Source organism: Myxocyprinus asiaticus, chromosome 45 (assembly GCF_019703515.2).
Source record: "Myxocyprinus asiaticus isolate MX2 ecotype Aquarium Trade chromosome 45, UBuf_Myxa_2, whole genome shotgun sequence".
Lineage (NCBI taxonomy): Eukaryota > Metazoa > Chordata > Actinopteri > Cypriniformes > Catostomidae > Myxocyprinus > Myxocyprinus asiaticus.
Window position 1 is genome coordinate 20978900 of NC_059388.1, and position 20579 is coordinate 20999478.

At 39.4% G+C, this 20579-nt stretch overlaps 1 protein-coding gene across 2 annotated transcripts in view; it reads left to right on the plus strand.

Moving 5' to 3' along the window:
- Positions 1 to 20579, plus strand: part of cnot4b (CCR4-NOT transcription complex, subunit 4b) — a 53014-nt gene that overhangs the window by 18391 nt on the left and 14044 nt on the right. For both annotated transcript variants that reach the window (XM_051688030.1, XM_051688031.1), the window contains exons 2-11: positions 6024 to 6245; positions 7242 to 7439; positions 13307 to 13393; positions 13689 to 13790; positions 13909 to 14034; positions 14116 to 14240; positions 15005 to 15208; positions 15763 to 15820; positions 16019 to 16274; positions 17093 to 17644. In XM_051688030.1, the coding sequence (XP_051543990.1) occupies positions 6072 to 6245; positions 7242 to 7439; positions 13307 to 13393; positions 13689 to 13790; positions 13909 to 14034; positions 14116 to 14240; positions 15005 to 15208; positions 15763 to 15820; positions 16019 to 16274; positions 17093 to 17644 (1882 nt within the window). In that variant the 5' untranslated portion in view covers positions 6024 to 6071. The remainder of the gene's footprint in view (positions 1 to 6023; positions 6246 to 7241; positions 7440 to 13306; positions 13394 to 13688; positions 13791 to 13908; positions 14035 to 14115; positions 14241 to 15004; positions 15209 to 15762; positions 15821 to 16018; positions 16275 to 17092; positions 17645 to 20579) is intronic.

Consider the following 20579-nt stretch of genomic DNA (forward strand, 5'->3'; position numbering starts at 1 on the left):
GACCAACTATTATATCCCAACACCCACACAAACACATCTGAACAGATTGTCAGACAATTGTTTTTAATTGTAATTTATTGTTTAACAAGAAAAGTGTAGAAGTTATTAACTGAATTATAACATTGAATATACAACTTTTTATTAAAAGGGGGGGGGGGGTTGGGGGAAAGGACTAATGAATAGAAACTCTTCTTGAATGTCCATGTTTTTCACGTACCTCACATAAACACTGGTTCGAACTGACAAAGTCTACGGTAACTCAGATAACTGCTCTGTACAATTGTGGTGAGAAGAATAGAATCTTAGAATGCTATTCTGAGATGTGGGTTGGTGCTGTTTTGACTGCACGAGGGGTACCTATACAATATTAGGCAGGTAGTTTTAATGTTGTGGCTGATCAGTGTAAGTATTCAGACCCTTAACTCAGTACTTAGTTGAAGCACCTTTGGCAGCGATTATAGCCTCAAGTCTTTTTGGCTATGATGTGACAAGCTTTGCACACCTGGATTTGGGGATTTTCTGCCATTCTTCTCTGCAGATCCTCTCAAGGTCTGTCAGGTTGGATGGGGACTGTCGGTGGACAGCCATTTTCAGGTCTCTCCAGAGATGTTCGATTGAGTTCAAGTGCGGGCTCTGGCTGGGCCACTGAAGGACATTCACAGAGTTGTCCCTAAGCCACTCTTGTGTTATCTTGGCTCTTTGCTTAGGGTCATTGTCCTGTTGGAAGGTGAAACTTCGGCCCAGTCTGAGGTCCCGAGCGCTCTGGACCAGGTTTTCATTAAGGATATCTCTGTATTTTGCAGCGTTCAGCTTTCAGCTTTTTCAACCCTGACCAGTCCCCCAGTCCCTGCTGCTCAAAAACACCCCCACAGCATGATGCTTCCACCACCTTGCTTCACTGTTGGGATGGTATTGCGCAGGTGATGAGTGGTGCCTGGTTTCCTCCAGACATGACGCGTGAAATTGAGGCCAAATGGTTCGATCTTCATTTCATCAAACCAGAGAATCTTGCTTCTAACTGTCTGAGAGTCCTTTAGGTGCTTTTTTTTTTTTGTGTGTCTTGCACTGAGGAAAGGCTTCCATCTAGCCACTCTGCCATAAAGTCCAGATCGGTGGAGTGTTGCAGTGATGGTTGTCCTTCTGTAAGTTTCTCCCACCTCCACACATGATCTCTAGAGCTCAACCAGAGTGAGGCCGCTGTGCTCTTGGGAACCTTCAATGCAGCCAACATTTTTTTTGTAGCCTTCCCCAGATCTGTGCCTCGACACAATCCTGTCTCTGAGCCCTGCAGGCAGTTCCTTTGACCTCATGGCTTGGTTTTTGCTCTGATATGCATTTTCAGCTGTGACACCTTGTATAGACAGGTGTGTGCCTTTCCAAATCATGTCCAATCAATTTAATTTTCCACAGGTGGACTCCAATCAAAGTGTAGAAGCATCTCAAAGATGATCCAGAGAAATGGGATGCACCTGAGCTCAAATTGTCATAGCAAAGGGTCTGAATACTTATGCCAATGTGATATTTAATTTTTTTCTTTTTAATAAATAGTTATCAAAAATCTGATTTTTGCTTTGTCATTATGGGGTGTGAAGTGTAGATTGATATGAAAATACTAATAATTTTAAAGCATTTTAGCATAAGGCTGCAACATTACAATATGTGGAAAAAAATGAAGGGGTCTGAATACTTTCTGAATGCACTGTACATGGAATTTATGCATATTTTAAAAACTAAAATGTGACCAAAATAATGAAAAACTAATGATAAAATAATAAACAAATTTAAATTAATAATTTCATAATGTACCAAGTTAAAAGGTCCCCTGTATAATTTACAGCATTAGCTGAGAGAGAATTTCTTTAAAATGTCAGCAAAATGAACATTGTAACTGAAATATACCCATATGGATCAATATCGAATTGGAATCGAATCGAGAGCTTGTGAGTTGAATCAAATCGAATCTGGAAATCTGTATCAATACCCAGCCCTACTTCTTATTAGGCTCTTAATTGAATGTGGTAGCAGTCACATTTCCTAATTAAAACCCCCAAAAAACTCAAAAGATTTTAGATTGCTTCTTATTCTGTGTTAGACCAGCAAACCTTGCCATGAGCCCACATATCTGTGTTCTATACGAGAAGTCAACCTGATTTTCAGTTATTGCTGAATTTGCACCTACACACCTAGACAACAAGTTCACTGGATGATCACTAGAGAATAGGTCTACCTTTTACAGAACCTGTTATGACTGCTTGTGTGGGTGATTGTTTTTGTCGATTCCAATTATGCCGTCAGTTCCTCTACCTCGGATTCAAAATGCCCCCCTATGCACAATGTCGTATTACTAGCATTATAATATTGGCTCTCTGATACAACATCTACTCTGCTACATAAATGGCTAATGTAAACCTATTTTTGTCTATGATCTTAACATTAAATTCACAAAATAAGATTTGTTGATATTTGCTGTATTTCTTAACTTGTTAGCTGCCAATCTAGGCAGCATTGTTATGTCAATGCCTAATTTGATTCTTAGATTTTTGGTCTAAGATGGCCAAAACGGTTGGCATGTTACTAAGTTTTGAATTTTAGTGACATTAATTTTCAACAGTTCACCTGTTTATATTATAGGTATAGTACTGTTGTCATTATTGCAAAATAAACAACAACGGGATGATCATCAAGACTTTAATCATTTTAAAGACATTTATTTTGCGATAATATCCGGCGTTACGACCCCAAGGGGTTAGATGCAACAAGGTAATAAAACGACTCCCGCACAATCATCAAACCAAACATGACATGTAAAATTCAACAATTTTGTTGAAAACAAATATCATTAAAAGCAGCAGGATTAAGGACTTCAGGGTGACCCCTGGCCCAAAATAATAAACAAAAGTAATCTAAAAAGGAGAAGACATAAATAATCTATATGTATAGAAAATAAAATACAACGAGGCTTGCCTAACTATTCTAACAAAAACAGGAACAAACCATATTCAAACCAAAAAGGGCAGGCCACCCCTACACCTGTCTGCTTTAAAGACATACAGGTGCATCTCAATAAATTAGAATGTCGTGGAAAAGTTCATTTATTTCAATAATTCAACTCAAATTGTGAAACTCGTGTATTAAATAAATTCAATGCACACAGACTGAAGTAGTTTAAGTCTTTGGTTCTTTTAATTGTGATGATTTTGGCTCACATTTAACAAAAACCCACCAATTCACTATCTCAAAAAATTAGAATACATCATAAGACCAATAAAAAAAAACATTTTTAGTGAATTGTTGGCCTTCTGGAAAGTATGTTCATTTACTGTATATGTACTCAATACTTGGTAGGGGCTCCTTTTTGCTTTAATTACTGCCTCAATTCGGCGTGGCATGGAGGTGATCAGTTTGTGGCACTGCTGAGGTGGTATGGAAGCCCAGGTTTCTTTGACAGTGGCCTTCAGCTCATCTGCATTTTTTGGTCTCTTGTTTCTCATTTTCCTCTTGACAATACCCCATAGATTCTCTATGGGGTTCAGGTCTGGTGAGTTTGCTGGCCAGTCAAGCACACCAACACCATGGTCATTTAACCAACTTTTGGTGCTTTTGGCAGTGTGGGCAGGTGCCAAATCCTGCTGGAAAATGAAATCAGCATCCTTAAAAAGCTGGTCAGCAAAAGGAAGCATGAAGTGCTCCAAAATTTCTTGGTAAACGGGTGCAGTGACTTTGGTTTTCAAAAAACACAATGGACCAACACCAGCAGATGACATTGCGCCCCAAATCATCACAGACTGTGGAAACTTAACACTGGACTTCAAGCAACTTGGGCTATGAGCTTCTCCACCCTTCCTCCAGACTCTAGGACCTTGGTTTCCAAATGAAATACAAAACTTGCTCTCATCTGAAAAGAGGACTTTGGACCACTGGGCAACAGTCCAGTTCTTCTTCTCCTTAGCCCAGGTAAGACGCCTCTGATGTTGTCTGTGGTTCAGGAGTGGCTTAACAAGAGGAATACGACAACTGTAGCCAAATTCCTTGACACGTCTGTGTGTGGTGGCTCTTGATGCCTTGACCCCGGCCTCAGTCCATTCCTTGTGAAGTTCACCCAAATTCTTGAATCGATTTTGCTTGACAATCCTCATAAGGCTGCGGTTCTCTCGGCTGGTTGTGCATCTTTTTCTTCCACACTTTTTCCTTCCACTCAACTTTCTGTTAACATGCTTGGATACAGCACTCTGTGAACAGCCAGCTTCTTTGGCAATGAATGTTTGTGGCTTACCCTCCTTGTGAAGGGCGTCAATGATTGTCTTCTGGACAACTATCAGATCAGCAGTCTTCCCCATGATTGTGTAGCCTAGTGAACCAAACTGAGAGACCATTTTGAAGGCTCAGGAAACCTTTGCAGGTGTTTTGAGTTGATTAGCTGATTGGCATGTCACCATATTCTAATTTTTTGAGATAGTGAATTGGTGGGTTTTTGTTAAATGTGAGCCAAAATCATCACAATTAAAAGAACCAAAGACTTAAACTACTTCAGTCTGTGTGCATTGAATTTATTTAATACACGAGTTTCACAATTTGAGTTGAACTACTGAAATAAATGAACTTTTCCACGACATTCTAATTTATTGAGATGCACCTGTATATCTAATCAAAGCTTCAAATGTTAGGTCACACACTACACATTAAGTATAGCGTCTAAACAACACACGAGCAAAGTTTGATTTGGTGGATGGCGAGGAGTCGGGAATAGCATGACCATCCCAGAGTCGTGACAGCTCCTCTCTGAAGCGTTGCAACAGGATCTTATTAGGCACACCATCAGAGACAGCCAATTGTCTTCGTACAGGTGATGCAATTTGCCGATCGGCTACACCTGGAAATGAGCACACAGCAAAAATGAACCACACTTGCACACCGACAGAAAGTGAGAGAGAGAGAGAGCAAAACACAGCAGCAGACTGTTAAACTAGTATGGGACGTAACACTGGCTTTTTGCACATTATTCTGCTTATTATTATATGGCAGTTTACCAGATAAAGAAATTGACTTTTGCTGTTTTATTATACGAAAAGAAAGAGGTCACAGAGTGTTATGAGAGACATGAACTAGCCCAGCTACAGTATGTTGGAAACCGGTTGTCTGGGAAAACGGTCAAATATACAGCTAAGCATCATTAGCCGCATTTCCACTATCGTGTCAAATAAGGGCATGCTAGTATGTGCCAGGGCCAGTTGTGTTCCCACTGTCACTTCTGGGGCTTCGTGCCTCCTAGGGGCCAGTGGCCTTTGGCCTGCTGATTACCCTTGGGCCAAAGAAGGCCAACTGAGGGTTGAGGTGGGGTTAATGTCAAAATCTGAGTTTAGCTGAATCAGGTCAGAGGTTTCAGCACAAAGATACTCATTTCCCAATTTTTCATATCTAGCTACCAGTTTTCCTGAACAGTTTAACAGAGAATGGAGAATCATCCGTACTGGTCAGTAGAAGAAATCAGGGCTCTTCTGAATATTTGGGCTGATGAAAATGTGCAACGTCAAATCGACGGCGTCTGACGAACGAAGACGTGATTAAGTATATTGTCGCCAAACTTGCTAAGTTGTGTATCCAGCACACAATGGTACAGGTTCAGGAACAATTAAAAAGAAGTTGCGGGCACAGTACAAATCCATGTTCAATTCGTGGGCTAGCTGCTACGCCAGAGTCTGATACCTCAGCTTGAGCTTCCCTCTTACTTGTGAAATGGGCAGGGTGTGTGACGTTGGCACCAGGGCGGCATATTGAGGGCAGGTTTTAGGGCAACGCTGCAGGGCTATTGGCCAGATAGATTTTGGGTTTGTGGCTCTAGCCCGAGGCTATTGGCCCCGGCTGAGCAGTTGATAGCCCTGGCTCGCATTGGCCTGATGGTGGAAAAGCGGCTATTGTACACAATGATCAATCAAAATCAAATATTCCAGAGAGCTATGTAAATAATACTACTAATGCATGTGATCCAATGCACTTGTTGAACATGTCTCTCCCTTCCTTATCAGCTCTACCTGTGAGAAAGCCCTCCTCTTCTCTCTGCGTCGTGCCATAGAATGTCTCGCAGCCCTGAGGTGAAGGAAGACCCCATGGAGTGCCCACTGTGCATGGAACCATTGGAGATTGACGACGTCAACTTCTTCCCCTGCACGTGCGGCTACCAGATCTGCCGCTTCTGCTGGCATCGTATTCGCACAGATGAGAACGGCCTCTGCCCGGCCTGCAGAAAGGTAGTTAGTGAGCCTGTACACTTGTCAAAAAACTTGATAGGGCACATAAACCAATGGGTTACATTCGTACAGTGTTAACTTAACCTGAGGAGCTTGTGAAGCAGCACTTTATTTGTAAGAATGAATATCTTTGTGGTGGGGCTTGAGAAGAGGGTTGTTTTTAATAGCTAGCATTCAGCATCTCATGGAGCTGTGATTGAACAATTCACTCTGTCCAGGTCTGTGTGATTTCATTGCTGCTGTACAGTGGTCTGGATGAACATGTGCAAGCACAACATGCCTTCAATGCTTGTATTCTTTTTAAAAACACTCCCAGTTAATCACTACAATAAGTCCCTCTAGTGTCCAGTTTACTACAGCTCCTTAGCATTAATTTGCAAACCTTTATGATGCTGTTATTGCTTTTCACATAAAGGCGCTGGTATACAGCATCATATATGTGTCGGACTTAATTAATAATTATTCCAGTAAATTATTTGAGAGAATCTTGTTGTGATCAAGTATGCATGTGCCATCTCATAAGTAATAGAAATGGTCTTGGCTAGGGCTGGGCGATGAACAGTTGAAAAAATATAGTAGTCGAAAGTATTGTTTCTATTTTGTGCAAAACACTTATGCATGGTAGGGGAATAGGTGTTCCATGGACAGAGAAGTGATTGGATTGAGTGAATTATTAGGATTAAGTAAATACTAATCTATTAAAAAATATGATGCCAAGCAAATAAAATAGTTTTTTATTAAAAAAAAAAATAATTGTTTTATTGCATATGAAATTAAGGCAAAAAGACTTATACATTTTCCATACAACCATTTTTTTTTATTATGTATATTGACCAAAACCTTACTATGATTATTAACTTGATTATATCACCCAACTTTAGTCCTGGCTTTAGAACAGTCTTGCATATAGTTCTGTAGTATGACTGTAAGGTTATTTCTAACACTTGAAATCTGATTTCTAGAATATAAGAATTTAACAACTTGTATTGATTGCAGCCATATCCAGAAGACCCTGCGGTCTACAAACCTCTTTCTCAAGAGGAACTTCAGAGGATAAAGAACGAGAAGAAGCAGAAGCAGAGTGAGCGGAAACAGAAGATCACAGAAAACCGCAAACACCTCTCTAGTGTGCGTGTCGTCCAGAGAAACCTTGTGTTTGTGGTGGGCCTTTCACAGAGACTCGCCGACCCTGAGGTGATTCAATAAACTTGCATACAAAAGTCACATGCTTTCCAATCCTCTGTAGCCAGTTCTAACTGGTGTTCTCGATGCTTTAAAAATATTGAGCATCCCTTATGTTTCCAGTGCACCATATATTGCCCAAATTTAAAAAAAATACATAGCACCTAGGCTTGGTGTTCATCTTGTTTGTCTTTAGCAGTAGACCAAAATTCATAAATCAAACACTGTACCTATTGTTGGAGCATGCTTTATAAATGTTCCACTCCAAACAAGGTGTGACAAGAATACTGTTTGATTCATAGTTGGAAGCATATTCTCTCTCCTTCTGTGTCTCATAAAGGTCTTATCTATTTGTTAACTGTTGAAATATGAAGGTTAAGTAGTGTTTGGCCTCGTTGCTGAGCAAGACTTTCCTGAGTGAGTGAAAAGAACATAAGAGACTGTTTGAGTTCACATTTTTCTAAGAAGACCCGCCTGATGACTGGTTGCTGGTGTGTGTGAACATGTGAAAGTGTGAACTCATTTCCACTTTACATTTAGTATCAGGTAGTACATTTTTTTATTAGAAATTAATGAGAAAATAGTTAATTAGTGGTACTTGCTAAGGCATCTCTATCGCAGTTGCTAATACTGAGGATTAGGGATTTAAACAAACCTTTAACCCTAAATATTGAACTTTGTTGGGTATGTCATCTTGCATGGTGTTACTGATTTGAATGATTCCTCAAATCATCCAACTTGAGGAGAGCTGTGATCAGTGTTGGGTAAATTACTCAAAATAAGTCATCTGATATGAATTACCAATTACTTCTCTAAAAATGTAATCAGATTAGTTTCACATTACTAATGTACTTTTAAGTTACTTTCTAAAACACTGTTTGATTAAAGTCAGGAACGGTAATCTGATTACAAGATTTTAAAATGTAATGCGTAACACTAGATTACAGTAACTAATTACTTTGTAATCAGATACACCCAACACTGGCTGCGATTAATATTTTTCTAAGCTATAGAATTTATGATTTTCACCTGCTGGATGATAAAACAGGTGATAAATTTGATTGCATTGTAGGAGGGACTCGAGCTTTATCTAGGGGCTGGAATCTCATATAGACTCTGGGATGGGCTGTTTTGACTTGGTCCAGTAAACAACCATCCACAACACCCTAGCAACCACATAGCAACATGCTAAAAACCATTTAGAACACCTTTGCAATACCTTGGCAACAGCTCACAAAACCCTGCCAAAATGTAATAATCTAGAATTTCCCTTTATTATTATTGCATAACTTTGGCATGATTAAGAGGCTTACTTTCATCCGACTCCAGAGTGTTTGCAAGAAACCGCTTGAAGAAATTACAGTATTTGATGTGTAGATTTGATTTTATGCCATGCATCATCAAAAGGTAATTTAAAAATGAGATAAAATGGTTTCTTGTGAAATGGGAGAAAGCTGCCTGCCCACCAGCTTCACTTAGCCTGCAGTAGCAGTCCACGAAAGCAGCACCCCCACCCCCCCCCCCCCCCGGACGTCCTTTCTCTATTTGCCATCACAGCTGACGTCATGTACCCTGAATAGCTCACAGCAGAGAACAGCTTATTCAGTGGGAAAAAGAAAGAGAATAAAAAAAATGCCTTCTGATTCCTTGACAGTTTGAATGAGATGAGGAAAAACCACTTCGCCCAGAGGCACGTGAAATGCTTTTTGACAAATAACCTTGTGCTTTGAGAAAATCCATAATTTCAGGGGGTCTAATTCAATGCTTGCAGTGGACAGACTTTGCTTGATGGGATTGTCTGTCTGAATTTCTTTTTTGTACTGATTGTCCTTTCACTTTTCAGTCTCTTATTTTTTTCTTTCTCCATCTAGGGCTGGGTGATATATTCTGTACTCACAATGATTTGTGTTGGCTATATAAAATAAAGCAATGTTGTGAATGTCATGATGATTTTTCTTATTTGGCCATTGTTTCTTAAACACCGTTTTAAGCAATTTCTGAGCAAATACAGAAATATAGTAGATCAAAGTCAAGCCAAAAGCCTGAAAAATGTCAATATATTTAGCTATATAGCCTAGCTTCATCCACATCTCATACTGTTGTTTTGTGCCTCAGTTTTTTTTCTGACTGATTAATGAAGGCATGAAAAAACAGAGTTGAACGAAGCTGCTTCACACAAAAACAAAGACCACCAAGAAATATCCGGGCTGCTTTCACAGTTCAAGAGTGACCAGAATCTAAAAAGCACCATGCTGTCAAGGCAAACCCCCTCTGCCAATGAACTGTCAGTCACCCACCAGAAACCTACATGTGTGCCACACTTCATTTCATTAATTTTTTTTGTACTGTTGATTTGGCTGAACATTGTGGACATCCTTTTGATGGTGTTTAGGTCATCAGTTCTGTACAGTCTGTCATTCATGTAAATCTTTTTTTTTATTTTGTATTTTTTTTATATAACTTTCTCCAAAGCCTCATTTTATAATGGATGTAAAATGGGTTACTTGCATAACAGTTTAATTTATCATATACAGGGTTCCCGCAGATCCTTAAAAAGTCTTAAAATGTCTTAAATTCAGTTTTCCAAAATTTAAGGTCATAAAAAGTCTTAAATATCTTAAATGATACAACATAAGTCTTAATTATCATTTAAAGAGGTCTTAAATTTGGGGGCGGAAAGACAGGAATCTTGATATGACCTAATGTGATTATCAAACTTCAAAAGAATAAGATATAATTGAATAAATGCATGCGCTACATCCTTCAAAGTGAAAACATGGAACTGTTGTAATTTCTTCAAGCATGCAGGGGCTTGTGAGTGTTTCCTGCCGTTGCAGATCAGTTTGCAATCATTAGGACATATCGGAAATTTATGACGAGCGATCACTAATGATCATTTGTTGATTATATAGTGTTGATGAAATATGATGTTTACTTTTAATTGTTTATTTTGTAATACGTTGTAGATTATTGCAAAATAATCTACAAAATTTTCAACTATACATTTTATTTCCATTATCTGTTTGAATGAGCAGCTGGAAGCAGTGAAGCACATTTAAAAATAAGAGTCCCCGGTGTATTTCAGCCTTTAAAGTTCAAAGTTTCGCGCTGTGAATCAAATCTTTATTTATTATTTTATTAATTTTTTTTATTGGATTTTGGTTGTACCATAAACTGCATCTGCAATTTAATTCATTTTGCACTCTTGTAGCCTGTCTGGCCCTCCTCATCACAGTAAGGAAAGACTAAGAACATTTAATATAGGCTACCAATTTTAAAAACTATTCTTTCTTTCAACACATTATCGTATCAGCGAAATTCAATATTGGTCAACCTCTGATTTGTTTTTATTTATATAATGATAAATAAACCAATTTAAAGTATGGAAAACATGTCTTGAGGATTAGAACTTGCAGATACAGTGCATCCAGAAAGTATTCACAGCGCTTCACTTTTTCCACATTTTGTTATGTTACAGCCTTATTCCAAAATTGATTAAATTCATTATTTTCCTCAAAATTCTACAAACAATACCCCATAATGACAACGTGAAAGAAGTTTGTTTGAAATCTTTGCAAATTTATTAAAAATAAAAAACAAAAACAAAAATCACATGTACATAAGTATTCACAGCCTTTGCTCAATACTTTGTTGAAGCACCTTTGGCACCAATTACAGCCTCAAGTCTTTGAGTATGATGCTACAAGCTTGGCACACCTATTTTTGGGCAGTTTCTCCCATTCTTCTTTGCAGGACCTCTCAAGCTCCATCAGGTTGGATGGGGAGCATCGGTGCTCAGCCATTTTCAGATCTCTCCAGAGATGTTCAATCGGGTTCAAGTCTGGGCTCTGGCTGGGCCACTCAAGGACATTCACAGAGTTGTCCTGGAGCCACTCCTTTGTTATCTTGGCTGTGTGCTTAGGGTCGTTGTCCCGTTGGAAGATGAACCTTCGCCCCAGTCTGAGGTCCAGAGCGCTCTGGAGCAGGTTTTCATCAAGGTTGTCTCTGTACATTGCTGTATTCATCTTTCCCTCGATCCTGACTAGTCTCCCAGTTCCTGCTGCTGAAAAACATCCCCACAGCATGATGCTGCCACCACCATGCTTCACTGTAGGGATGGTATTGGCCAGGTGACGAGCAGTGCCTGGTTTCCTCCAGACATGACGCTTGCCATTCAGGCCAAAGAGTTCAAGCTTTGTTTCTCATGGTCTGTGAGTCCTTCAGGTGCCTTTTGGCAAACTCCATGCGGGCTGTCATGTGCCTTTTACGGAGGAGTGGCTTCCGTCTGGCCACTCTACCATACAGGCCTGATTGGTGGAGTGCTGCAGAGATGGTTGTTCTTCTGGAAGGTTCACCTCTCTCCACAGAGAAACGCTGGAGCTCTGTCAGAGTGACCATCGAGTTCTTGGTCACCTCCCTGACTAAGGCCCTTCTCCCCCGATCGCTCAGTTTGGCTGGGCGGCCAGCTCTAGGAAGAGTCCTGGTGGTTCCAAACTTCTTCCATTTACGGATGATGGAGGCCACTGTGCTCATTGGGACCTTCAATGCTGCAGACATTTTTCTGTACCCTTCCCCAGATCTGTGCCTCGATACAATCCTGTCTCGGAGGTCTACAGACAGTTCCTCGGACTTCATGGCTTGGTTTGTTCTCTGACATGCACTGTTAACTGTGGGACCTTATATAGACAAGTGTGTGCCTTTCCAAATCATGTCCAGTCAACTGAATTTACCACAGGTGGACTCCAGTCAAGTTGTAGAAACATCTCAAGGATGATCAGTGGAAACAGGATGCACCTGAGCTCAATTTTGAGTGTCATGGCAAAGGCTATGAATACTTATGTAAATGTGTTTTTTTTTGTAATAAGTTTGCAAAGATTTCAAACAAACTTCTTTCACATTGTCATTATGGGGTATTGTTTGTAGAATTTTGAGGAAAATAATGAATTTAATCCATTTTGGAATAAGGCTGTAACATAACAAAATGTGGAAAAAGTGAAGCACTGTGAATACTTTCCGGATGCACTGTAGCCAGAGACTATTTAGCAGATGGGCCACTTCTATTTAAATGAATGGAAGAAACTGGAATGCCCAACCAAGGAGCTCTGAGCTCCCAATGGTCAACGGATGTAGAAAGGAAGTCCCGCCTAACAGTTGAAAGAGCCAATCACCTTTTAGATACAGACATCGCCTATTATTCTACTCAGTAATGTGCATGCGCATTAGCTATACAAGTTTTTGAAGTGTAATATGAGGTAAAGAATCACAATTTATGATACCAGTATTGTCAAATTTTATTGCTGATTTAAAATATTCTTTGATCCTAATCTTGACCAACAATTTTTGAGATTTCGGTCTTTCCCCATTCAAGTAGATAGGAGCTGCACTGACATGACTAGAAATAGTTCCGAGAGCATTCCAAAGATGGCTGACATTGGACTGATTTGCTAGAAAGACTTTGATATAGCTACCCTGTTTTACTGATAAGCATTGTTAAGGCCATGTTGAATGTGTGTCCCTGCTGTTTAAGGAAGAGTCTGTGATACATGATTTATTTTGAGATTGTGTGGGTTTGTTTTGTTAATTTTATTTGTTCAGGTCTTAAAAAAGGTCTTAAATTTGATTTAAAAAAACTCTGCAACAACCCTGATATAAATACCCAACTCCTCCAACAAACATTACATGGGAATTAGTGCTAAAAATTTTGTAGTTAAAATATTTTAATGAGATTATTTGCTGCAGTTTTGATTGTCTATATTTAGTTCCTAACCTAGGTTTGATAAGGGACTCCCTTTAAATGTGAGACTAAGAGTTTGGTGGAACCAGGTCCGCTGGTACCATCAGCATCTTTTTAAATATATATAATTGGTTTCTTATTGTAGATCTTAAAAAGGCCAGAATACTTTGGGAAGTTTGGGAAGATCCATAAAGTGGTCATCAATAACAGCACTTCATATGCTGGCTCACAGGTGAGCATCGCTTTCTTTATTGACCTCATCTCTTCCTAGATCACCCATGAACAAGCAAATATAAAAAGATTGAACCTTCATTAAGAGCTTATTTCTCAAGGATTATTTTGCAAGGACAGTGCAACAGGAAATTTTTTCCTTACTACAGTGGAAGTACCCTAACTTCTGATTTGTTTTGCTGATTTAGTTTTATCTGTGTCTCCTGGTTGTTTTGCAAAGCTTCTTTAAATTGCTCTATTTTTATATGTGACACATTGCATAACTGTAAAACTCCTTTCATCTTTTTTGTCTCCAGGGTCCTAGCGCCAGTGCCTACGTCACTTACATTCGATCAGAAGACGCCCTTAGAGCGATACAGTGTGTTAACAATGTTGTAGTAGACAGCAGAACACTTAAGGTAAACTGTGACAAAAATTATGTGCACATAATTAATTTAAAAGTTAGTTAGTCAGTGTTTGTGCACTATCCAATATCCAGTTTATTTGCTTAAAAATGTGCCCAACTTTGTCCTATAGGCTTCTTTAGGTACAACAAAATACTGCAGTTATTTTCTAAAAAGCATGCAGTGCCCCAAACCAGACTGCATGTATCTTCATGAGCTGGGAGACGAAGCAGCTAGTTTCACTAAAGAGGAAATGCAGGTAACACTGCAACCTCCTGCTTTTTAACCTCTATTGTTTTATCTACAAACTTGAATCTAAACTTTACATCTGGCATCGCAGGCAGGGAAACACCAGGAATATGAGCAGAAACTTTTACAAGAGCTCTACAAAACAAACCCCAACTTCCTACAGAACTCAACAGGGACAGGGGAGAAGACGAAGAGCAAATCTGGCTCATCACAGAGGTTTATAATTAAAAATCACCTTTCACAGCAGCTGACAAATTAAATATATTTTTATCAATGTGTAAAATGAGCAGTGCCTATGATATGTCCCTGAACAAAAACCTGCAAAATGGTTAAAACATAATTGTTTTATTTTTTGTTGATTTTTATTTATTTTTTTCACCCAATTTGGAATGCCCAATTCCCAGTGCGCTTTTTAAGTCCTCGTGGTCGCGTAGTGATTCTGCCTCCGCATCTGAGACCATCAACCCACGCATCTTATCACGTGGCTTGTTGAGCGCGTTGCCACGGAGACATAGCGCGTGTGGAGGCTTCACGCCATCCACCGCGGCATCCGTGCTCAACTCACCACGCGCCCCACCGAGAACAAACCACATTATAGCGACCACAAGGAGGTTACCCTATGTGACTCTATCCTCCCTAGCAACCGGGCCAATTTGGTTGCTTAGGAGACCTGGCTGGAGTCACTCAGGTTAAAACATCATTAATTTTAGTCTAATTATTATTATTATTATTATTATTATTATTATTTGAAATGTTCTCAGCCAGTCGGAGGGTTTTAGAACAAATTGTGTTTCATTTTACAGCTCTTCCAGTCAATATATTGCTTGTGCAATCTAGTCATTTACCTTCTCAAAATAGATTGGCAATTATTAGTGGTGCTTGCTAGGGCACTAAAGCATCACTATAAGCGTTGTTGCTCTTCTCTCAGTAAACGTATGTTTTTGTCTCTATTGTCCCGTCTACATCTCCCATATCCACAGTTCCAACAGTAACAACAAAGACTCATGGCCTTCATTACAAATCACAGAGAAGACACCCAATGGGCTTCTAGACCACCATAAGACCCCACCACCAGATGGCGGCTCAGACTCTGAAAACATGACTTCAGACGGACCAGACACAGAGTTGGGTCTAGGCCCTATCACTGACCTGACCCCCTTCACGCCAAACTGTGACCCTGTCAGGTAGCCAGTCTGTCAACTTCTGTACTCATACCTAGGGAGGCACTGAGTACTGATACTTATTTTTTGGCACTTGCTGATACCGATACAGTTTTTTAGTAATGCCATAATGTTTAAGTACAGTAAAGTAGTACTAATGATTTGAAGAGAGACGCAAGCATATTGTCTGCACTCACCTGTGTGTTATACTCAAAGTAGCATTGGTAAGTCTGTTTGTTTTTTCTGTACAAACCAATTCATTACAATGAATCAAGCGTTTTTCAACATGCGTTCATTGTATGTATGCTGCACGAAATTGGTTTTTGGTATCGGAGCTTTTTAACAAGTTTGTGTACATGAGCAAAATATCGCTTTATCCTTAAAGATTTTTGAGTATCATGGTTAGAGTGTTATTAAAGGCATTACTATAAATTTCCCCTTTCTCTATAAAGTGTGGTGAATAGTTACATGGCAATAGTATAAACGCTGAATACTCTAGAAGGAGAGAATATTTAGAACAGTCATCCTAGGCTGTTAAAGTTTGCAGTGATTCTCACGTTTTCACTCTTTTCTTGCAGCCTTAGTAACAAACTTTCGGCCGGCATCAGTATAGGTAACGGAGAAACATCACAACAAGTAAGTTCATGAATATATTAGTGAATGTTCTTTTCGCTATTTTCACATTATTTTTGCAGACACTAGTAGAACAGAAATTACATCATGAACTCCTAAAATGTGAACTAAAAAACACTTTTCTCAATTAGAACAATGATTGTCTCGGCATAAGGGCATCTTTTTTTTAGATCCTCATTCTTTCCTTACTAAACCTCTCAGATCTCCTGCAATGACTCACCATTTCCCCCTCCTGGCCTGACTAAGCCACCACTAGTGGTGCCCATTTGTGTAGCAGGGCTGACAGCACGGTCGCCTTTTGTCGGAGCAGCAGCCATGTCACAGTCACTCTTTTCAGACAACAGCAACTTCAGGCACCCTAACCCGATCCTCAGCAGCCTGCCCGGTTTTCCTAGTTCTCTTCACAGCAACTCAGACTGGCCCACAGCCCCAGAACCACAGAGCCTCTTCACCTCAGGTAACAAGCCCGGCTTAGACTCAAAATTTGAGGGTCCACATTTTTGGTTTAAGATTCTGATCTTTGTATAATTTAAAAAAAAATTATTATTAAAAACTGTTTAGGGATGTGATTTTTTTTTTTTGGGGGGGGGGGGGCCTAAAAATTAGACCCACCCTAATTCTTGATAATCTGTGCATTCTTGTTAGCACTTTTCACCCAAACGGGTGTCATTCAACCTTCACTCGGATGGAGCCACTGCTGTTAAAATGTTAGACAAGTCTAGACATGTTTTTTTTTTCCCATTTAGATCGGGAAATGAACTTGCGTTACGGACATGATAAAAATTGAGTTTTTGGGGGACCACGCAATCTGTAAAAACTCTGTGAATTGAAATGCGCAATCCAGAAATGATAATAGCCACAGAACGTTGTCATTTAAAAAAAGAAAAACAGCCTGATATTTGGAAAAGCGGCACTTGCAGTACATGTAGAGGGAAAATCACCTGAAACCCTTTGCAACCTGCAGACTTTGACATCTAAGGCACTGATTTATCCATCAAGGCAGCATTAAGGGTTGAACTAAGATTGAAATCTTGATATGGTATTGCACGGTTACTAAACCTCAAAACGCTGTGTTTTGAAACAGTCTGCATACTGCATTGATCGCTTCAGTCAGTGATGCGTGAGCTAGCAGCGCCCTCTAGTGGCCATGTGCAGAACATCAATATGAGATGATCCAATGTTATAAAATTTTTCAAGTCAAATTTCAGAGCTTATCAAAGTGATCCCAAAAGATGACAAAAATGTGAAATGCACTTCAAATTGTCATTCCAACAGATACCATACCAGTGTCGTCCTCCACGGACTGGCAAGCGGCCTTTGGCTTTGGCTCGTCGACCAAGCAACAGGACGATGACCTTGGATTTGACCCTTTTGACATCACCCGTAAGGCGTTGGCTGACCTCATAGAGAATGAACTCTCTGTAGAAGACAAAGCCTCCTTACCCACAACCACTGTAACATCAGCATCAGGCTTCCCCCATGGGCCGTTACTGGGCTCACTCCACAGCGGCTCCTCCATGAAAAGCCCACCTCAGCCTCCTGCATCCTCGCACTTCACCCCAAACTCCAGCCTGCCCTCGCGGGGCTTCTCCCAGCTCCCACATCGTGCCGTCTACAACTCCTTTAGCTTTCCTGGCCAGACGCAGAGCTCTCGACCCCGTTGGATGGGCATGTCCATGCGCAGTAACCTACCGCACTTGAATCGCATCACTGGTCACGGCGCCGCCCCTTCTTCTGCTACACAACACAGCAGCTTTTTGGACTTAAATTTGCCGCCACAACAACGGCATCATCACAGTATGGGGCTTGGAGGTATCTCCATCACAGGTACGTACAGACAGTTACTGGAACCTGAGTGTTTTTCTCGACAAGCTGTGCAGAGTTTAATAATGTTGTAGGCTGATCAAGTGCTGTACAAGTGTTGTTTAAGACAGCTGATTAAAGTTCTTGTGCAGAACTGGTTCCATAAGAAAAAAAAATTTCCGTGTTGTTTGGTTTAGGTAATGGTTCTGAAACATTTGCTTTCTTTCATCGAACATTATAATAAAATATGCAATATGGCTGTGCTGATACAGCCATATATTGCGTAATTTTTTTTCTCACAATATTGTATCGTTACTTTTGATTCTGGTATTTTTATTTGTAGTCATTTATTTGTGGATTCATATCATGTCCAACAGCTCAATAATGAAGAAGCCTCTCTCTTGCGGACATACTCTGTCAATTATGATATTATGAATTGCAACATATGCATCATAATACATATCGTATCATGAGGTGGTTGGCGAAGTCCAACCGTAACGTGCAATATATGCATCAGAGCCAACTTAAATTTCTGGTTCTGTTGTCGTGATCATCGGTGCACATTTTATTTTCTGTCCGCTGTGCATGAGAATCAACTTTTTAGAGTAAAAATAACTTTCCCCACAATTTGAAACTATGTACATGTGCCTTTTCTTGGTATATATGCCGTTTCGTGGACATGGTTCACATAACATTCCTCGGAGACAAACTTAATCCGATGTAAGGGTTTAGAGAGAAATAATAAAGAAAATGAGACCGCAAAGTTGCTAAATGCAATAAATGTTAATGACATAATAACTTTTTTTTTTTTTCTGATTTCGTAGTACTGTTCTGTTGATGTGTTGGTGTAAAATTCTCATCACTTACCAACAAGCTTTTGACGACAATGTCCCAAACTCTTACTATTCGTTCTACCTCAGTTTCTACAAGAAATAAAGAAATCAAGGGCTTGATTCAGAAAAATCTTAAGTTCTTTGAAAAGGAAGTTTGTACAGTAGCATAGGTAAATTCTAAAAAAAAAAGAAAAGAAAAAAAAGATAAGAATAGTCTTATTAATACAAATTATTAAACATTTTTTTAAAAAGTAGGAAGAATTTTATTTGTAAGAATGCTTTGTGAATCAGTCCCCAGAATCCTTATATTGAAAATGAATCGGAACTAGATTCACTAAATTACTTTCATTCCTACAGCTGATATTTAAATTGCAGCAGGTTCTGAACAAGTCCTTAGTCAGATGTGATGACTCATTTGCAATTTACACCTTTAAAGGGAACCATATTGGAAATGTAAACTGCCTTTAGGTAATTGCATTATGGGTAACCGTCAAAGCAAAACCAGCCACTGGGGGGCAGTGTGTTGCTGTTTTGGCAGCATGCAGAAATCATCAGATTCCTTTCATAGAATGTTCTGGTGATTGCTCTGACATCGAAAACATCCTCGTGATTTGATGTATAGCACTGAGCTTGATGTATTTTTGTTTTTCTTGTTACAAATTGTACAGCATGCAATCATCATTACCTGAGGTCAATTCAAGACAGTGCTGCAGTCTGGATAATACATGATCGGCCTTTTTACATCTGCCCACTTTTCTCTTTTATATTTTTCCCTGGGGGTAATTTTTATGGTCTTTGAGGTGGACTTTTGAGCATGCATGTCCACCTAGGGCAATAAGTGCTTTTATTGAAAGTAGCCAGTCTAGCCAGTATAATTCAGTTTGAGTGGAAAAGGCAGATGATTCTCCTAACATGAACTCTAAGGGAGCCTAAACAAAGACAGTCTAGGTTAATACTTACTATTTGGATATTTGGAACAGCCCGTAACTCAAAAAATATCATCAAATACCAATACTGTCAGTCTGAAGAGAAAGAACTCCAACGAGGGGAAAAGGCTACAGTTTGACATTTTATTCAAGCCTTAACCTGAACCCGTCAGCAAAGAGCAAAGCTGTACAATTCGGATCTCAAATATCATAACAGCCTTGGTTAATATCAAATATATTTGGTATAAATATCAAATAGACTTGGTTCTATCTGACACCAAGTAAACATGGACAGAAAATGTGCAGAAGGCAGTCTTTTCTACAGACATTGTTCCTTATTCATGAAACACGAGCAGAATAAATTTGTGCATATTGTTCGTAAATCCATATGTACTTAAATTGTCCAATTTAATCATGCAATTTACTTACCAATTGTTATGCATACAATTTACACAAAATCGTTTTGCTTGTGTTTCATGAATAAGGCTGTGTATTCATGTTGCACAACAAAATGCAGATAACTATCAAAATGAAGCTAATAATTCTAACCATACAATGCAAAAAATATATATATTAACATGAAATTTTGAAATTGTCATGTTTTTTGTTTATTTTGATGTCAAAACATAAACAGGCTTGCGGACATTAAAAAAGCCACCAGAACGCTAGTAAAGGTGTTTATATAAAATAAATGCTCTTTGATGTGACCATGCAATATTTATGACTGCGTTTTAAAATGTCTCTAAGGTCAAGAATTTCAGGCATGTGCGCAAACAGGAGAAATATCACCAAACGAACACCTTAGCAGAACAAAAATATCAGTGCACGCATTTTGTCATAATTTATTGGCGAACTAAAAGAAGTCTGTTATAGCCCAGTAAGTATAAACTGTCATGTTTATGGTTTCCAAGCAATATAATGATTAAGGATAATCTTTTTTTTTTATTTTTTTTTTTTTTTTTTTTTTTTATTTGATGCCCTTTTCTCCCAATTTGGAATGCCCAATTCCCACTACTTAGTAGGACCTCGTGGTGGCGCGGTTACTCACCTCAATGCGGGTAGTGGAGGACAAGTCCCAGTTGCCTCCGCTTCTGAGACAGTCAATCTGCGCATCTTATCATGTGACACCACGTAGAATCACAGGACAGGGAGGCTCATGCTACTCTCCGCGATCCACGCACAACTTACCACGCACCCCAT